This window comes from Bemisia tabaci, chromosome 4 (genome assembly GCF_918797505.1).
Source record: "Bemisia tabaci chromosome 4, PGI_BMITA_v3".
Taxonomy (NCBI): Eukaryota; Metazoa; Arthropoda; class Insecta; order Hemiptera; family Aleyrodidae; genus Bemisia; species Bemisia tabaci.
Genome location: NC_092796.1, coordinates 11,402,830 through 11,423,506, shown reverse-complemented (window position 1 = coordinate 11,423,506; position 20,677 = coordinate 11,402,830). Strand labels below are relative to the sequence as shown.

At 36.5% G+C, this 20,677-nt stretch overlaps 2 protein-coding genes across 5 annotated transcripts; both read left to right on the top strand.

Annotated features, from left to right (window-relative positions):
- The first annotated feature begins 210 nt into the window (after positions 1–210).
- Positions 211–13,593, top strand: LOC109033482 (uncharacterized). 4 transcript variants are annotated; one of them, XM_019046126.2, is made up of 6 exons: positions 225–386; positions 1,367–1,515; positions 3,046–3,232; positions 4,399–4,557; positions 6,443–6,592; positions 13,023–13,593. In XM_019046126.2, the coding sequence occupies exons 3-6, from the start codon at positions 3,088–3,090 to the stop codon at positions 13,346–13,348; spliced, it is 780 nt and encodes a 259-aa protein (XP_018901671.2). In that variant the 5' UTR covers positions 225–386; positions 1,367–1,515; positions 3,046–3,087; the 3' UTR covers positions 13,349–13,593. The 4 variants fall into 4 exon arrangements, with proteins under 4 accessions (XP_018901669.2, XP_018901667.2, XP_018901671.2 ...); XM_019046124.2 differs by lacking the exon at positions 13,023–13,593 and having other exon boundaries at positions 211–386; positions 4,402–4,557; positions 6,443–9,526; XM_019046122.2 differs by lacking the exon at positions 13,023–13,593 and having other exon boundaries at positions 218–386; positions 6,443–9,521.
- On the top strand, positions 9,875–13,026 carry LOC140224367 (uncharacterized). Its single transcript, XM_072299041.1, has 2 exons — positions 9,875–10,025; positions 10,057–13,026. Exons 1-2 carry the CDS (start codon positions 9,875–9,877, stop codon positions 11,646–11,648), a joined length of 1,743 nt encoding a protein of 580 aa, XP_072155142.1. The 3' UTR covers positions 11,649–13,026.
- Positions 13,594–20,677: the final 7,084 nt, after the last annotated feature.

Genomic DNA, 20,677 nt, shown 5'->3' with positions numbered 1-20,677 from the left:
TTTCAAATTTTGATACTCCATCTTCATGACCGCGAAGTGATTCCAACGAGGGAAAATTTTTTGTAAAATTATTTACAGGATAAACTGTGTATTATCATATACCTACCGAATATTACAATTTTCGGTAAGTTAAATAATATGAAGTAAACATTGTCCAACTGGCAACAGTGATAACCTTCGTGCTCCGTGTCATCATCATAACCTATCCTCACTTTCGTGTAAACACAATCTCTTCAACTCACACATGCACATGCAACGAGAATGAATGGCGAAAGGCGAAAACGCTGAGATTGTGCTGAGATAGTGAACAAACAGATATCTCAGAGAATCTGAAGTTTTCCAACCCGGCGAGGGGTTTTCCCGATGAACTTCACGTCGGGGTGAAGGTAAGTACAAATTTCATGCAATAGAATTGTTCTGAAGCCTCAAACATTTACCTTCTCATGTTCTTAACTCTAGAGCATCTCCTCTCTTATCTTAGGTAAGTATTTACAAGATTTTTTGTATGAGTAGGTATTTGAATAATGATTGTGTTATCATCTGGATCCGGTTGATGAAAATTTAAAATATTTTCTGCTGCACCACTCTTGTGTGCTACTGTTAAGTATTATATGCTTATACCATGAAGACAGACAAGTGAATCGGCAACTCACACATTGCTGAGAACCAAATTTTGCTCACTAAGTGTTATCAGCCATCTTCCTTTGTTTACTGACCGATGAGTCCCTTTTGTCTCTTAATTTTAATTGTTGTTCTAACCAATTTTCGTTCGCTAGCTGTTGACAAAATTCGTTAACAGTTGCCCTGCACGTTAATGAAGTTTGTACTATCAACCAATCAGAGCCTGGTGGACTGTTGATAGGTTTTGCTATCTCGACCAGAATTGTCAGCAGATTTGATAATGCTGTCCGGAGCAAGTTTACAAAACTACAAACTGGTGACAAAAATAAAATTACTTATAATTACGGGCGATTTAGCAGGGAAGGCTAGACTACGTCCATTTAACCAGAGAATGAAAATTTGCATTGCAAAATGAAATAAGCTCTCTCATTTTGAAACTTCATTCCGAGTTTAAGTTAGGTATCCTTATCGAGTATGCTGCTGCTTTAGGTAAAGGTACAAGTAGTAACAGCTATTAAAAAACTTGTAAGTAAATTCAGAAGCAGACTAAGTAACAAGCTTAAAAAAACTAATATTAATTCCAAGAGAAACATCAATCCCCCTTTCAGATATTTTATTAGTTCTCAAGGAATGTTGGTTAAGTAGCATCATGAGTTAGTGCGGAGAGAATAAGTAACTAATTTATCAATGAACTCCTCCTGAAAGTGCCGTTTTATCACGTCTAATTATCTCTCCTTTTTTTCAGAATTCTTCAAACCTTTGAATTCTACAGATCTGTGTTGTGTCCATCCTGTTGGGAACCTCAAAATTTCCTACTAACATACATTCTGTGAAATATCGCATAAAAATGGCTCAAGATCATATGTTTTATGAAATCTCTACTAAATTAGCAAGGTATGTATCCATATTTCTCCGGACACTCTTTACATGAGCATTCACTTTGCAAGGGTCAAGGCACTTATGAAAGCATAAACACAGAAAGTTCTTTGCCTTCCAATTTTTTTTATTGTTCTCACTCATTTCAGAAATACAACAAGTTTTTTTAACTCTCCCATTTTTCCAATTGGCTTTCCCATTTCAAAAACTTTGTTTTTCTCCAAAATTTTCTGGTGAGATTTTCATTTTTTCCTCTTTTGCTCTTCATTCAAAAACTGTCGCAGTTTTGGAGGTAAAACCACGATTTTTCATACTGATGTAAGCAGTCCTTCCCATTTCAGGACCCTTTACTGCGGCTCTCCTATTTATGCATGCATCTGATTGCAATCTGCTGGTTGCAAAGTAACACTGACAGGTCTTGTGCAATAATAAGAGGATGAGAGAAACTGGCTTTAGATTTGGGATTTTAAATTGGGAGTCAGTGTCAGCATGAATATTGCATATTTTCCATAAAATTGAGATGGAAATTGCACGTGTCTTGCATCCCCTTGTTAAGGGTCTCAAACATAATATTCCTTGACTTTTCAATGTTCACACCAAGAACATAAATCAAGGAAGTTATGCAGAAATTACTTTGAATATTTTTCCATTAAAAAAATAAAGGATAACGAGAAGTCTGCAACATTGCAAATGGAGACAAGCGTTCCTGCAGTTTTACAGTTAATTTACAATTGCAGGTGTGCCAGTGTATCAGTCTTGAGTTTGAATTCAGAGTTATCAGATTTCAGATTAACTTAGACCGCATCATTGCAAGGTCTCGTTTGATAAGTTGGCCATTGAAAGTTCATCCTCTTCATTTCAAGCCCTATTATTCATACTGATAACTCTGACTTTTGTTTCAAAATGTCAATGAGGTTTAAAATCCTCTTGTAATTAAGTATGAACAAAATGAGAATAGATCTTTTTTCCTCCTACTACATTAGGAGTTTTTTCTATTTTCATTTTAACTGAAAAAGTAAAGGATAAGCTGGAAAGTAGCTAAGTATAAATAATTTTGATATCATAATTTTAGAGATGAGTAAGATATGATTAGTTTTATTTTAGTGTTCCGGGGAACCTAAGAAGTTACTTGTAAGGCATATATCAGATGAATGTCAGCCTTAGTTTGTAAGAATAAGTTTACTCCACAGAAATTAACTAACTTTAGCAAGGATAATAAAACTAACAACAAGACAGAACATTGTGAAAATGAATAAACTTTCTTTCAAACCAAAAAAAAATAAAGTGTATTAGTCGGAATGAACTCTAATCAGTAAACTTGAAAGAGAAACTAAGTTATCTTAGAGCCCTGAAAACAGTTCTACTTTCTTGGCTCTCAATTAAATTTTCTTGTAGAGAACGTCTCTTAAAGCTCAAGAATCATCGAGTCATATGAAAAGGTGAGGCTCACATCAGAGAATAAAACACTAAATCCAAACAGTACTCAGCAAACCACAGTAATTTTCCCTGGCTAACTAAAACAATAATATTTAATCTTTGCTATTTTAGGGGAAACTTTGTCTAAGTTTTCTATTCTGTATTTCTGTCATCATGAGTGGGTACACCTCTAATAAGCAGGAAAACTCAGAGCTCTATGATGAGCTACCACCTTTAATTTCCCCTTCATCGTCTCACAAGAAGTTGGTCAAAGATGACTCGGATGAGTTCACCTCAGGTTGCCATAACTACACAGCAGGTACGTTTTTGTAATAGGTAATGCCAAAATATCTTTTCATCTAACAACAATTTCCAAGATACAGTAGAAGTCAGATATTACAACATCGCTTATAATGACATATTAGTCATAAAGATGTGATCTGATTGGTCCTGCTGCTGTAATCTCATTGATTCAACGGAAGTATTTACTCATCAATTTAATTGACAATTGGCTAAAATGACCAAACAAGACTGTTCCCTAGAGGGTCATTTTATCTGATTTTCATAGAATACATTCTGCTGAGAATTTTCTGCTTTTTGGAAAGGTTTCGTGCATCTCATAATTGCAACAGTCTGTTTTCTACGTTTTCCAAATTTATAAAGCACAAAGTGCATATTTCGCTTCAAAGGTACTCTGTAAGATCATTCCTTAAGGTGTTTGGAAGTCACTAGTGCTTTTGAGTGTCTGAAGATTGTTGGAGAAAGGACCTGAAAATGAAAGTCATTTTCAAAATATGTAGCTATCATCCCAATCTATAAGTTTGCCAGCGTCAGATGATGTCAGGCCCATGAACCGGACATGAAATGTCTTAGAAAGTGTGTGTGTTAATTGTTCTCAGAAGATCTCGATGAACATCATATTTAGTTCATTATTGAAATTCAAAGTTCGGCAATTTGCAATACTTTTTATGCAATGTCCTGAAAGATAAATTCCAACATTCTGGTACTTCAAACCACAATGATCTAGAAATTAAGCATTAATTGGACGTATTTATGCCAAAAGGAACTATGTGCAAGTGGGAAGATGGGGTGTGCTGGTGGTGAGCTGGATAAGAAACAATGTAAAAGAGGATACAGTTCCTTTTGAGAAAATGGAAATGCGGGATTTGACGTTAAATCAAAAGAAACTGAGCGCTAACTCGTTAGCTGTGGGCATGTGACAAGAGCGTTGTGGACAGGGCTCATGAGTTGAAGACTGATGACCGAGTCGTCGTAGCTCCCATCGCGCGTCGTCAAGCCCGGTCCTCACCACTGACGTCACTGGCGCTTTCAACTTCCATTCATTCTTATGGCTTGACCACTAACAAGCACACCTCATCTTTCCACTTGCACATAGTTCCATTTAGCATAAATACGTCCAATTTATCAATTTCACCCTCATCTCTCAAATTTATCACACTTTCACATCCTTTTTGCTTATTTTAGGAGGATATTCATCAGACAACTTTGCACCGCAGCATTCATCCTCAAACACCCTACACAATAATAAATACTACCAAGAGTTTCCAAGCTCTTCATCAGATCAGAGCACCTCGGAAGATGATTCTGATGAAGACTCTTTAGCTTGCAGCAGTAACGCAGCAGGTATGTACTCCACCTCCGCCAGTCTCTCAGTTATAATCCCTCATTGCCCAGAACAAAATCAAGATATACTACTGCGCTCCATCATTCTATTTCCAGAAACAGTCAGTCCCAAACTTAATTGTTTGCATACAAAGTATGAAATGTCCATTTAGACCAGACTGACGTAATAGGTTTCTAATTATTTTTTTCTCTTTGGGCAGCAAATCAGGGCCAGAGCCTGAGAACTGTCTTATTAGCTTTGTGACGGTGCCTTCCTCATTGGAAAAATTATAAACCATGCGTTTAAACAGGAAAACATCCAAAATTTGACCAATGTCTCCGTTACTGAGCTGATTTCACTCAAAAATAACCTGTGGATGGGCTGGCACCCCTTGATTTGCTTACATTCCACCAGGGGTGCAGAACCTTATAAGCTTCCACATTTTCACGTGCCCACTTCCTGGCTCTCCTCATTTTTTAACAACTTTTATGAAAATTTCCCATCAATTCCAATTTTGATAACCTTCTCTTCTTATTTCCCTTGACTTTCACAGGGTGTCTACAAGTCCGGAAATAGTACTGATTTTTTAAGGGCTGTCCGGAAGCACTGAAAAAGTACGGAAATTCCGCAGGAAGGTTCGGAATTTTTTTATCATTTTTGTCGCAATTTGAGCGAGAGATTCAAATTTTTGAAATTTTTCGAATTTCGTCAAATTAGGGTACTGAAAAAGTACTGAATTTTTCCGTTGAAAAAGTACCAAACTTCTCGGAAATGTACTGAAGAAGTACTGATTTTTGGTCAGCCTGTTTTGGTGGACACCCTGCTTTCAACTTTTGACCCTTAAAAGTTTTCCTGCCATCCACCTTTCCCTGGCATGCACCCGGGGAGGTCCGTGATTGGACATTTCCTGCATCTCTAGATTCTACTGTATTCCTAGATTATCATCTTTTGTTTCAATTTCTATTTACCTATTAAAGTTTTTCAAGTTTTTATTTTTTTACTCCTCTTTTATCCTTTTCTATTGTGATTTTAAATATTGCGTACAGTGTTCGAAACTCCGCAGGTGCCAACACGCCTAATGCGCATAAGAAATTGGCTATGGCACTTAAAAAATGAAAGCTTTGCGCCAATTTGGCCCCTTATAAATTGCCTTCCCCCCCCCTTCAAAAAATTCTAATTTTTCTGTTTGGCAATTTTTGAAATTTCAACGCTTGACACCGAATTTTAACTTTTTACTAAATGCGCTGTGATATATAGGGAAAAAGTCAATTTGGCCACTTAAAAATCTTCAATGACCCCTGAAAACCGAGCTTCATGAGCCCCATGACTCTGAAACTCAAAATTTAGTTTCGAACACTGATTGCGTCTTTTAGTCTCTACAATAAAATGTCTGGTTTTCAGAAAAAGAATATTCTGTGAGTTAATATTTTACTATTGAAACAGGCCAAGCCTGCAAAGTACGTTTATAACTACAAATGAATTGGAATCAATGGTAGTATGATTTCGCTTAAAACCTGACTATATTGGTGTGAAATTCTTAAATTCTCTGAATCATCACAATCAAACACCTCTTCAAGACAGAGCTTTCCAACACAGCTCCTGAACTGGAAGTAAAATTCAATAACTCACCTCTTCCACAAGCTCCTGTCATTCCCTTTGCCGGTCTGGTAGAAATTATAAAACTGAATTGCAATAAGAATACTGTGGTGTTGGTTGGTGGTGTTTGTGTTTCCTATTATTATTTGGATTTTTTTTTTTATCCAGATCGGGCCTGGCACCAATTAATCCGGATAATCCAGAGTCTACTGTAATTCCTACTCCTATAATGAACAACTAAACATAACAGAATATTTAATCACATGAATTTTGCAACTGAATTTCAATCCTATTCTCATATTTTTTCAGGTAGAAACTGTGCAAATGATTATGACCTCAACAAAGACCCTTCCACCAATAAGAAATTTTATCATGCCTTCTCCAGTGCCTCCTCGTATTCTAATTCCACGGAAGACGATCCTGAAAAATATACTCCAGTTCATGATAACGACACAGCAGGTATGACCCCCAGTACCTCTGTTACACCCATCGATTCTCTTGATCATGGTCAATCGAGACCGTACCCTCATCGTAGTCTTGTGCCCCATAATTTATTTCAAGCAGCGTGTAGCCTCCAACCTGATGCTTTACCTGACGAGCACAAAGATATTTTACAGGATTTAACCGAAAAGATAGCGTACCATATAAATTTTTTCACAATTGATAAGAATTCAGGGAAAAAGCTTAAATTAATTTGTCAGCTCTGCCGAGTCACACTCCTAATCAAAAACATCGAAAACCACGTCCGGCAGCAAGAGCACTTGCACAACTTAACCAAAAGATGCTCTCTCAGTAAAACTGATGTTACATCTTTGATGGATAACAGTGATTTTGAGTTCCTTGACTATATCGAAGCTTCACAATGTTACATGTGTACTTTGTGTAATGAGCGATTTTCAAGTTTTGATTCCTCCGTTGAACACTTTCGGAGTAGTTTGCACCGCTCAAATGTTAAATCTACGAAAGCTGGAAGTTCTGGAAATCCAGCCTCTGCCTCCTTCTCGGTTGGATCTAAAAACTCAGCAAAGAATTTACCCACAACCACAATGCCTTCCAACACTTTTAAAGACACTGATAAAATATTATTGCAAAATCTTGAGAAAGAATTAAATATGGCTCTGAATGATTTCCAGCTCATTTGTGGTAAATCTAGACAGCTACATCTCAAGTGCAAAGTTTGCAAGACAACTTTTGCCCCTAAAAGCATACCGATGCATGTTAAAACAGATCAACATATGAAAAATTTAAGTGAACACTCATTAAACCCTTCTGAAGCAGCGCTAAGAAACTTTAACAGGAACCAAGATATAATTAAATCTCTTAAAGATAAAGATAAAAAAGTAGGTCAGGATCTTCTATGCAAATTGAAAAATAAATTGAATAATTTTCACCCCTTTTATGAGTCCGATAAGCTATACTTTAAGTGTGAAGTGTGTCAACTGAAGTTGCTACCTAAAAATGTTGAAGCCCATTCCTATACCAAGGCACATAGGAGTTCTTGTGATCAAAGCCTGTCTGAAACTAAATTCCAAGTACCCTCTGAATCATTAAAAAAAAAGTCACGACCAATGAAGAGGTAATTAAATTTCTAAGAGCTAAAGATAAAAAAATAGGTTTGGATCTTGTATGCAAATTGAGAAATAAATTGAATAATTTTTACCCTCTTTATGAGTGTGATAAGCTGTATTTTAAGTGTGAAGCGTGTCAGTTAAAATTATCACCAATAATTGTTGAAGCACACGCTCATACTAAGGCACATCAAAGTAATTTAGAACAGAATTTGTCTCGAATTGAATGCCAAGTTCCATTTAACAACAGTGCCAATGAAGCGAAATTAAATAGAGTGCCTCCATCTCCTTTGAAAACAGAATCAAATCAAAAATTGATTCGCTTGTTTGGCGCTTGAATGAGCTCGACAGAAAAATAATTCTCGAGTTAGGAGAAAAAACTGAAAAAATTCTAAAATCTTTTAAATGTACCCCTGAAGAAGCAGATCAAGTGTATTTCATTTGTAATGTTTGTAAGCTGTCACTGTTCCCAAGGTATGTAAAATCACATTTTTATAATTGCACTGGTGTGGAAAATTTGTTGAAGAATTATCAATTCGTGACTTTAGAAGATTTAAGCGATAGGAACCAAAAGATCGTGAAAACCCTTGACAGTTCCCATACCAATAAACTTCATGTTTTTCAGCTACTCTGTAGGCTTAGCTCAAATGAAATGTATTTTTTTTGCAAGGTTTGCAATCGTGCTTTAAACTCTGGAAATATCAAGGATCATATCTACTCTGACAAACACTCTCAAAATCTTCTCTTAAATCCTCCCAAGATAGCATATGATTCCCTAAGTCAGGATAATCAAATGAAAGTAAAAACGCTCCGAGCCACTATCAAAAATAGAATGGAGGACTTTAATTTTGCTTATAGAATTGGCACAGAAGAATTGCGATTCTACTGCAAAATATGTCAGGTTATGCTGCGTCTAAAAACCATAGAAAAACACATAAAAGATGAACATCATTTAAATTTACTCAAGAGTAAAATTGCCTGCAAACTAATTTCAAAACTCAGTTCCTCTCAGAGTGCTCAGACTGCTCCACCGCCTCTGAAAGCTCCACTAAGTTCCGAACAAGTTCTGTCACCTTCATATCAACAAAATTTTGTTATAGCACATTTTGATGTATTAGCCAAGAAACAAAAAAAGATAGTCAAGAAATACATCCTTGATAGGGACTTAAAATATTTTGAATTTTTACAAACTTGTAGCTCTAACGTTTTTCTTCTTTACTGCAAACTATGTGAAGATACTTTAACTGTCCCTCTTGCTCAGGAGCACCTCATGACGTCATCACACATTATGATGTCGAAACTAGATGCTGTTTTTGACAACTTCTTGCTTCTTGAGAAACATTTTCGGTGTATTTTAAGGGATTTATTCAATTTAGTTGGAACTAGGTCAGAATTATTTTGTGTCCATCATATCAATGGAGATAACCCCCAAATTAAATGTAAAATTTGTGGTTTGATCATGTCACTCAGTGTTGTGGATTCTGTATGGCTTGCAAAACATTTGGATACCAAGAAGCATCGATCAAAGACAACTCAAGACATCAGCAATGTTCAAAATAGCATCCCAACTGATAGCTTGGCAGCATCAAAGTTGCTTGCAAGTACTGAGCGAGTAGAGTCTAACCTTGATGAAATAGCTATCATTTGGGTGCAACTCAGAAGATTAATTCTGATGAATTGGATTTCGTCAGAAACATAGTAGACGACTAGTGTTCTCGCAGAAAGTACCTCCTTAGAAATACCTGTGTCAACACACCAAATATTGAACCAAGCACCTTTTAGGCAAGTAAATGAATGTCAAAATTTGTTGCATGCAAGAACCCACCAGAGCAAAAAGTGAAAAGGAATAGTTTGCTCTGCAGAACTCATGCTCTCACAGTGAAATCCAAATCCACTGTTGCATTTCCATTGAATACAGACCAAAATAAGTCAATTTATTGCTAATAAAATATTTTGTATCTATCAAGGAGATAACCCATCAAGATGCTCAAAGATTTTGAACCTCACTTCCAGCCATGATGGATCACATGCAGAACCTTTTGTTTGCAGAGACTGTAATGCAAACCTCAATGTCTAAAAGAGCTGGAGCATCAAAGTTCTTGAGCTTGAGGTGCCAACTGGCAAAATATCTTTGTGCAACCCAGAAGTCTGATGATGGATCGTCAAACATAGGATGCAGTTCTGCAGAAAGTACCTCCTTAGAATACCTGTTTCAACACACCAAGTATTGAACCAAACACCTTTTGGGCAAGTTCAAGCACCTCCAACTACTAGCAAATCTGCTGGAATGGATTTATCCATCCACACAGAACAAGCTATCTCTAGCTGCACCAACCCTTCAAACTCCAAACACAGGCCTTACACTCGACCCTGGAGTGATGATTGACTCTGAAAAAGAAGTATATAAAGCCCTTGTTGATAAAATAGGCTTACAAATTCAAGATTTTGACTTCTTCAATAGTCAAATCTCTAATAAATTTCAATTAAAATGCAAATTCTGCCTGACAGCTGTATCACCAGGAGTTGTGGAAGCCCATATCAACAGTGAAAACCACCAAAAATTCTCTTCATTAGCTGTTATCTCAAATAGAGGATTCTATCATTTGAGTGATAAAAGTAAAAGAATCGTCAAGAGGCTGTATAACAGTATCGGTAGTGAACTGAGAAACTATCGTGTAGAGGCTACAATACGTTTTGTTTGCAATATCTGTCAAGCAAGTCTTAGTTCAGACGATGTGCAGAATCATAGTTCTACTTGTACAGCACCTGCAAAACAAACTGATGGTGGTGAAAAAAGTACATCTGCTTCCGGGAGTGAATCTGAAATTCCACTTTTACATTCTGAATCGTCTGATCATCCAACCACAGTTAAAGGAGAAAGTTCAGACCATGTTCAGAATCTTAGTTCTACTTGTACAGCATCTGCAAAGCAAACTGATACAGGTGAAAAAAGTACACCTACGCCAGTGAGTGTCTCTGAAATTCCATTTTTACATTCTGAATCATCTGATCATCCATCCACAGTTAAAAAAGAATCAATTTCCCACAAAATTGATCAAACGTCTGAATCTATGAATTGTAATACTACAATTGCAGATGAGACAGAATCTGTTAAAAATGAGGCATCAGTTTTTGCCTGTCAATATCAAGAGCCTGCAAGCTCCGGCAAGAAGAAAAGGAAGAGGAGAAGAAAAGTACCTCAAAATATGCTTCCTGCGAATCTTACAGAAAGTGACAAGAAATTGATAACGGAAGAAACCTCGGAAGGAATGGAACAAACTTTAGAAAATGTTGAACAAAGAACTGCAGTTACGATGGTCAATAATATTGGAAATGATAGGTCCACTGCCAATTCAAATATTTCAACCAAATCTCATTTGAAAAACATGAAACCAGCATCAACACGTTTGCTTCAACCTGTAGGTCAGAAAAAAATGTATACCGAAAAGCCTTGTAAAATTTCTGATGCCTTTAAACCCTCTGATAATGACCTGCAAAAGCAACACGCAAGGCAGAATTTATTGAACAATAGTGAGCAGGAAGTCTCTCCTCCAGAGATGACTCCAGAAGCTTTTGAAGAACTGAAGACTATAGTTCAGATGATGAATGCAACAGATCCATGGTATGCCCGTTTTGAATGTGGCAAAATTGTAGAGAACTATTACTCTTCTAATGGTGAAAGAATATTTACAATTAGATGTAGACGATCCAATCCAATATATTTTTGCTTCTGCCTGAATTGTGGGAAGACTGTTGAGCATCACGCTGCCACCAACTCGCCTGGTTGTCATCTTCCAGATGAAAGTATCAAAATTCAACACTATTTGCCTAGCATCCAAAACAAGAGAGATTTCAAAGAGCATTTGATTAACTTATTGACTGGCAATGTACCATTTTCCCTTTACCAAGTTTCTGGCCTATTCGAGATTTTCTACGAATATAAGTAGATTCCTCATATGCCCAGGAACTATGGCTCTTCTGTAGAGCATGCAAAACTTTAATTCATATTGACACCTTGCAAGAGCATTGTAATGCATTTCATATGAATAAAAAGTTTGAGGAATATGCAGGAGATGGTATTTTTGTAAAAACTAGAGAGATAAGTGAAATTGAGAAAAGTAATTCAAGAGGTTTGGAACATTACGATGAAATATTATGCCATAAACATATTCATTTGTGGAACCTGCAGTTGTATGGTAACCACCTCATCTGTTCTCCAACACTTGAATTCCTCACATCATGCACAGTCTATCGTCAAGTTCGAATTTCAGAATCCAGAGCTACGAGCAGTACAAAGCCTGTTTTTTCTTCATGTTTTTCGGTATAAAACATTCACTGAAGCAAACAAATTTGAACTTTTCTTTTTAGTTGATGAGCATTTCATTTTTTGCTTGCCCTGCCGCTGTTTGTTCGAGCCTGCCTCTTTATTTCAACACCTCAAAATGAATCAATGCACACATTCTAACATTTTTGCTGGATCAAAGAAGGAACCTTACAGTACTTTGCACAACAAGTCAGACAGTACACCTCTCAATTCTTCGGATGAGCCCTCAGGAAGTTCTTGCTCTCTTATGTGAACAGTTTATTGATTACACCAAATTTTATTATGTGGGACGCGGCTTCCTTTTGTCAAAGAAATACATACAACTCAAGAGGATGCTTTTGCCCTAATCTCACCAAAAATAATAACAGTAATCCAAATGGAAAACATCAACATGAACAAAATTTTAACATTTTATAATGTTTGTGATGCAGTGCATAGCTGACAAAAATTAAAAGTCAATGTCAAACAAATGACACGGAAATGTTGCCTATCTACAAGATTGCTATTCGTCATTTTATATAAAATGTCTCTTTTGACAAAGTTTGTTTACTTCTCTTTTACGTATTTGATCATAATATTAATAGGCGTCTTCTTACATAATTTGACAAAATTTAGTGAAAAAATTGCAGTTTTAAAAGCGGGAAAAAAAATGCAAACTTCTTTATCTCCTACTCAACAACAGAATTGACTTCTCTGAATGGTCTCGTTAAGTAGAATGTTGTGATAATGTATCATTTATCTCTCATCAACAAATAATCAACTTGAAACTTTGATAATATGCCGGCTTCTTGTTAAGCAAGACTGCAGCTAGCTCAGCGTCTACTTTTAGTGATTTTACAAGATTTGCGTTCCCTACACACCTGACATTAGTGCCAGTATGAACTGAGAAAAGAAAAATCTTAATTGATACAACTGCATTCATGAAAATTTCAAACACTGACTCACATTTATTCAAGGATGATCAGACGCATTTACTTTTGTTTCAATCTGTTTTCAGGGACTTACTCTTCAGATGAGTTTGAACCCAATGCTTGCTCACCAAGTACAGCTGGCTTTACCTCAGTCAATAATACATTCAAGGAGCAAGATCGTTTCAGAAACCCATCCAACTCCATGCTTAATCAAAATTTTCTGGACAACCATCTTGCCACCTTTAATTCAAGTCACGTGAAACATTCGGCAAATTTATCTCAATCAAACTCTGGAATTAGTCAGAGAAAGGTCAAAACCTTAATCTTTTACCCGTCAATTTACTTCAGGACACTTGGAGCATCAAGCTCAATTCTTTGCCCACCACGTACCAAAATATTTTACAAGACTTAACCAGAAAGGTAGAATCTTATCAGTTAAATTTTTTCACACCAAAAATTGATGACCAATCAGAAATCAAGCTACAATTAATATGCAACCTTTGCGACATAACAGTCCCCGTTATAAGGTTTGAAAGTCATGTTCAGGATCAAAAACACCTTCATAAGTTGGCTGAAAAAGCTCATCACTCCAACCTAAACTTTTCAAAGCATCCAATTGAAATAAAGCCAGATGCTACCCTAAATGCAGAATCAAAAGATCAGCCTATAATTAATTTTGAAAATTCCTCGAAGACTGCAGAAGCTGCTCATGAAAAAGCAGCTCAAGCATTAATAAAATGTTTAAAGACGGAGGACAAGAGAATAGGGAATGACCTTCTGCGCAGGATAGAGTATGAGATTATTAATTTCAAGCCAACATACGAATACAACAAACTTTATTTTAGCTGTAAATTATGTTGGCTGAAATTATTACCAGAAAATGTAGAGTCTCATATCCATACTGCAGCTCACTTGACACGTTCAGAGCAAAATTTATCTCAAAGAAAACAGCAGGCCCATGAAGACAAAGTTGATGATAAAAAAATTCGTAGAGATCGTTGTCCTCCTAATGAGATGAAGGAAACACTTGCTTCAACTGGCAAAAACTTACATGAACGTGAGAAAAAAATTATCATGGACTTCGGGAAGGATGCAGACAAGATCCTTGAATCTTTTGAGTTAACGTATTGTAATGGCAACCAGCTTAATTTCATTTGTGACGTCTGTCAGCTATGTTTATACCCCAAATATGTACGTTCTCATCTGAATAGTTGCAGTGGTGTAAGAAATCTAATGAAAAATTTATGTCTGGTTTATTTAGAGGATCTAAATGCCGTGAACAAAGGCATTTTGAACAGACTTGTCAATCGATTAGATGATCAGGTAATTTTTTTTCAGCTTCACTATAGATTTGGATCAAACAGACTTCGTTTTTTTTGCTACGTATGTCACTTAGTTTTAAACAGTGAGGAAGTTGAACACCATGCTCATAGTGGAATGCATGAAAAAAAATTAAAAAAGCAACCGTTCAGCTTGAAGATTGAATCATTAAACGAGCCGAACAGACTGATTGTCGAGAAAATCACCGATGCCATTAAAGAAGGAATATCAGATTTCAGCTTGTCGTACAAAATTGGCACAAAGGAGTTGTATTTTTACTGTAAACTTTGTCAGAGAACACTGAGTCCTGATGCGGTAGAATCCCACGCCAAGTTATCACAGCACTTAAGTCTTGTGCCGGTTAAGAAATGCAACTTCCCTGCAGTACAAGACTCACCTGATTCAAACTTCGTTCCTCAACATGTTAGTCGTAATACCATGCCCGTATTTTCCAACGATTTTGCACAGCCTGAGAAAACCACCGCTTCTCTCGCCGAAATCAATGTGAATAAAAAAGTTGCTCACATGAGTGAAAGAGACAAGAAAATAATTCTAGGCTTTGGACAGGATGCGGAGAGGATCCTGAATTCCTTTGAGTTGTCGTACAAAAATGCCAAAAAACTTAATTTCATCTGTAATGTATGCAAATTATGTTTGTACCCAAAATATGTGCCATCTCACTTGAACAGTTGTAGCAAGGTAGAGAATCTGTTGAGTGACTTATGTTTAGTTTTTTTTCAGGATCTAAACAATATGAACAAGGAAATTTTGAATAAGCTCATTTGCCAGCTGAACAATCGACTGATTTTTTTGCAGCTCCATTACAAATTTGGAACAAATAGACTTAGGTTTTTTTGCCAGTTATGCCTCGTAGTTTTAATCACTGAGGACGTTCAAGGTCATGTCTCCTCCAAAGAGCATGAAAGAAACTTGCAAACGAAATCATTCAGCTTAAGATTAGAATCTCTGAATCAGCCAAACCTTTTGTTTGTTAATGAAATCCGTGCTAAAATCAAAGAGAGAATGGCAGATTTCAGTTTACTGTACAAAATTGGCACTGAAGAACTAATTTTTTATTGCAAGCTCTGCCAAATCACACTCAATCCAGAAAAAATGGAAGAACACGTTAAGTCATCGCAGCATTTAAGTCATCTTCCTTTAAAATATGATATCTCTGAGCAGAAGGATCACCATCTTAATTTTAAACACTTCTCGCACCAGATCACTCCCAGCACTGGTAGTAGATCCACTGACGGTGAAGAACGAAAAGAAACACCCGTAACCTTCGCTAAGACGAGAGTGAGTGATAAAGTTGCTTCATCTATTCACCATTTAAATGAACGTGATAAAAAAATCATCTCAAACTTTGGGAAGCAAGCTGGAAAGATCCTCAACTCTTTCACACGAGAGTATGACAATTTAGACAGACTTAACTTCATTTGTAAAATTTGCAAACTATCTTTAGCCGCGAGGTACGTCAGGTCTCATCTCCATAATTGCACTGGTTTGGAAAATGTTATGAAAAATTTTCAGTTTGTAAATTTAGAAGATTTGAATGTCAAAAATACAACCATAGTAAAACACCTCAGCAATTCACACGAGAGCAAATTGTACATTTTTCAGCTTCTTCTTGGTGCTGGATCGAATGAACTCTTCTTTTTTTGCAAAGCTTGCAACTTAATTTTAGGCTCAGAACTTGTCGAGGATCATATCTTTTGCAATTCTCATCAACAATTTCTTCTGTCAAATCCGCCCAGAACAGCGTACCAGTCTCTCAGTAAGACAAATCAACGAACAATCACTTGTATCGCAAATGTCATCGGGAATAGAATTAGTGACTTCAATTTTGTTTATAAAATTGGCACCGAGGAACTTCAATTCCTCTGCAAAGTATGTCATGAACTGGTGCATCCAGACGTAGTGAAAGACCATGTCAAGTATAAAAAGCACTTAGAACATGTTAAAGCAATATTGGGAAATAGTCATGGTGTTATGGATAAAATTCCTAGGCCACCAACTTCCGTCGGTGAAACTTCAAACGCTATGAGTGAGCCCTCTAATTTAGTCTCTAAGTTTCCTTCTATTAACAAAGAGTTTTCCATTGTCAGTTTTGATGATTTAAGTGAAATACAGCAGAAATTAGTTCAACTAAGTATAAGTAAAGAAGACTTTAAATTTTTTGAATTTTTGCTAACAACTGAATCAAGTAAACTTAGTCTTCGGTGCTTGCTGTGTGATTTAACTCTAGAATGCCCAGTCGTATTAGCACATGTACTTAGTTCAGACCATGCAAACAATGAAAAACTGAATGGTTTCCTTGATCAATTCATTCATGTTGACGAGTCGTCAAAGAATAAACTGAGGAATCTATTCATGTTGATCGATAGCCAAGTGAGCTCTTTCTTATTGTTACCCCTCAGCGACAGAGGAAGACACAAAATTAAGTGTAAAATCTGTGGTCTGTCCGTCTTTTTAAATACAGTGAATCCAAAATGGCTTGCAGAACATTTGCAATCTCATTCAAGAGAAATTAAAGGTGTTGATTCAAACCGCATAGAAGCTTTGACTTCTAATGATTCAAAATTTGTCACATGCAAGAACCCACAAGAGCAAAAAGTTGAACAGGAAAGTTGCTTGCAAAGTGCTTCAAGTGAAATCAAAACCACTGTCATTCCATTGAATACAGACCAAAATAAGTCAAATATTGCCAATAAAAACTCTTATATCAAGGAAGAACCAGTCAAGAAGCTCAAAGATTTGAACCCCACCTCCAGCAATAAAGATGATGTAGCAGGACCTTTTGTTTGTAGAGACTGTAATGCAAACCTCAATTCCAAAAGAGCTGGAGACAACAAACTTTTTGTCAGGTGCCATGGAAAATCTAATGAGAAGACCCTATCAAGCCTGAATGAACGTCAATCTACAGCAAAAGCAGAACCCCTAGTACCAGGCTCCGAAATTATAAGCAAACTCGATAAACAAATTTTTAAAGATCTTATTGATGAAATTGGTTTTGAAATGAAAGACTTCGACTTGATGCTTGAACCCACCTCTAAGGAGCTTCGGTTTAAGTGCAAATTTTGCCTCTTCATTCTGCGGCCTGAATCTATGGAATCGCATATTAAAACAGGATACCATCTCAAACTTTCCAAGATGGCAGGCTTACAGAACCTAGGATTTGAAGCTCTGAGTGCCACTGGTAAAGAGACCGTTAAAGATATTTTCAATGTGGTAGGAAGTGGTATCCAATGTCTCGCTGTTGAGACCACAGTTCACTTTGTTTGTAAACCTTGCTCTGCACATCTGTCAGCGGACGATGTTAAGAATCACTTTTTAACCGAGGAACATCGCAAACGAAGTTCAACCCATGTTAATGTAACCGAGCTTTCATCCTCCAAATCACCACCTACGAGCGGCTTTACAGTTCCCAATAATAATGCTAATGAAATCTCTGATACAACAAAAATTCCAACTTTGGGAAAAGAGAACCTCACCAGTAAGATTAACTTTCCGCTCAAAATTCCTGCAAACTCTTTCTCTTTCCACAAAGCAGAACCTGTTGCAGAAAAAATTAAGGCTTCGACTCCAACTCTGAGAAAAGAGACTCCCCAGAGTACGACTAACTTACAGTCCAAAATTCCTGCAGACCCCGTATCTTTCAAGAAAGCAGAAATTGTCACAGAAAAGACTTCAGCTATAGGCTTGAATATAATGAACCTTCCTAAGAAAAAAGTTCTCCCCAACAGTGCAGGCAACTTAATCAACAGTGGTGCTTATCCTAAAAAAATGACTGCGGATGATGATAATTCATTTGAGATTATCGAGAGACCTCAGCAAATGTCAAAGAGTTGTGTCGGAGAGGTGTTCAACCAACACCCTCAAACAAAATCCTCTTATAAAAAAAGAGACGTAGCTCCTAGCCCTTTTTCAAAGTCATCAAGTATGATATTCCCTGAACAAAGGCTCCCAAAGGCGGTCACAACATCCCAGCGTGCGTCAAGTATTTCCACAAGAATGATGAATGACCTCAGCCGCACTTCAGAAGGGATCCTTAAACCAAAACCAGTCACTTCATCTCAAAATTTTCCAACCAGCTCTCTGAATATTGAGAAGAGTAGCCCTCAGCATACTTCAAGGATGACTCTCGAACCAGAACCAGTTATTAATTATGAATCCCGCCTTTCTGAGGAGAGGCAAGCTTCAAATTGGAAGCTGGTTGATAATAGCTTACCTGATCTCACTAGTAAGCCTAAGCTGCCACAAGTCATCAAACCTCAAAATAGTTTGAATAGCTCGTCGAGTGGTGGAGGTAAATCGAAGAACTCTGATAAAAGTTCATCGAAAGACTCCTGCTCACTAATGTGAACTGCCATTTGGCAGCTGCTCCTACTCTTTTTGACAATCTTAGTTGCATTTGAGCTGGAGACTTAGTAAAATTTTAAATGTTAGGAGACAAATGAGTAACCAACGGGCCGTGTTAAACAGAAAAGAACCAAGCCACATCAGGTATTGTCAAATTTAATTGGGGATTTCAATTTTTCACAAAAACGGCTGTGCGAATTTTAGTGCAAAGTTCAGTGGATTTTCTACATAGTTCGAAGTGAATTGCTTTAAATCAAAGGAATCCACACAAACGTTCTCTGGTAAAAAATTAAATTGCCCAGTCAAATTTGGCAATAGCTGATGTGGCTTGATTTCTTTTTGTTAAACGCGGTCCAAATAGTATCTCACTTATCTGTGGAGTAAAAATTGCTGCCGACCCCAGTTTACAGATATTTTTCATCAATCAGGTAGCAATTTTTTTTCTTTGCTTACCTTCAGTGCCTCACAAAGGCCTTAGAATCTGGACGCTTTCATTTTTCTCCATTTCACAACACTTAAAATATTCCAAATTAACTTGATTTTTCTTTTCCTCTCTTCTTTTTGTATGGGAAATCAATTTTTTTAAACCAGAAACTGAACAGGTAGTAAAAACTTAACACTTTTTGCTTTTATCTATTTTGGTGTTTTTTTACGTTATGTTTCATTACTATATTTTTTATACCATGTATGTTTTTGCTAAACGATGTTATTACAATTTAGGAATAGTATTTTTAAGTATTTTTGTAAAAGATGAAACATTTAAATAGAATGAAGAATCATAATTTTTCTACCTTAACAAAATTGTTAGAAGTCCCTGTTATTATGCTGAACATCGCAGAATGCAGGAGAAGTGATACTTGCAATTTTGGCCGCATTTCTGAACAGACTTTAACTATTCATAGAAAATGAGATGATCCTTCTCACTTTTGAACTGAATAAAAGGGTGTAGAATAGGAGTGGATTTTAAAAATATTATATATTTTAGCACTTCATTCCAAACACTGGCTCAAAGATAAATGATACCTGATTTATTTTTTATGTATGTAGTTTATAGAATTATTACAGAGGCAAAAATCAAAATTTTGTTCAACCCATTCTCATCGCTCTACGCAGCGGAAAAAATTTGGTAAGGACTTTAGAACTAACAATGAGTTCTGTAGAAAAGAACCAAATGCATTGTGGCGCTGTAAGATTTTGCAACTTCCTCTTCATTGCAGGAAAACTTAAAATTTTGATAGGATTCTGTTGTTTTACCAAAAATATCACTATTGAGATAAGAAAATAAATCTGTAAAATTTCATCCCTCCCCCCCCCCCCACTCACTTTAAGTTATATTTATGGCAAAGTAAACGTTGCAAATCTTCACAGCATTGCAATGCAGTTGCTTCCTTTCTACTGAACTCAATCCATTTATACTCATACCTGTACAATTGAACGAAAAAAAAAAATTCCGCAGCTCCCATGAACATGTGGTATCTTAAAAAAAATATTTTTGTTTTTTCATGGTATCAATTAATTCATGATTCATTCATCTAAATGAGATATACTTAGAGCTGTTTTTATTGTTGTGTTTTTAAATAAATGCAAGGTGTTTCTGAAGTTAAAAATGCGAAGAACCATGCACTGTCATTGAAGCCCCAAAGAACTTAAGTGATGATTAAAATGCTAGGCATTAATACACTTCTTCTTTCTGCCTCCACCTGATAATAAGGAAGCAGTCTTGACTCGGCCAACTCGTGTGTGTTGGTGCCAGGATTAAAACAGAGGAAAACTGGCGGAGAAGGAATTTAGTTGTCTCCTGGTGCCTCAGACCACTTTTATAATGAGCTAACTTTCAAAACCTTATAAAAGGAAAAGAAAATATATTTGATGAACACATACTTAAGTTGAAGTGAAAACCTATGCTTCGTAAGTTTCAAAGTTGGTGTCAATTGATTCTAAAATTTTCATAGCCATCAATTAAGACTATCGTAGATTTTTAGGGCATTGATATCCTCAATAAAAAACTGATGAAAAGTCTTGTCTCAACCTACCACATACACACTAGAATTCGAGGCAT

Coding starts and splice junctions, on each gene's coding strand:
- LOC140224367 (XM_072299041.1), top strand. CDS start 9,875: ATGCAGTTCTGCAGAAAGTACCTCCTTAGAATACCTGTTTCAACACAC. Junction 10,026..10,056: donor CACAGAACAAGCTATCTCTA/GCTGCACCAACC, acceptor CTCCAAACACAG/GCCTTACACTCGACCCTGGA.
- LOC109033482 (XM_019046122.2), top strand. CDS start 3,088: ATGAGTGGGTACACCTCTAATAAGCAGGAAAACTCAGAGCTCTATGAT. Junction 3,233..4,398: donor TTGCCATAACTACACAGCAG/GTACGTTTTTGT, acceptor TGCTTATTTTAG/GAGGATATTCATCAGACAAC. Junction 4,558..6,442: donor TTGCAGCAGTAACGCAGCAG/GTATGTACTCCA, acceptor ATATTTTTTCAG/GTAGAAACTGTGCAAATGAT.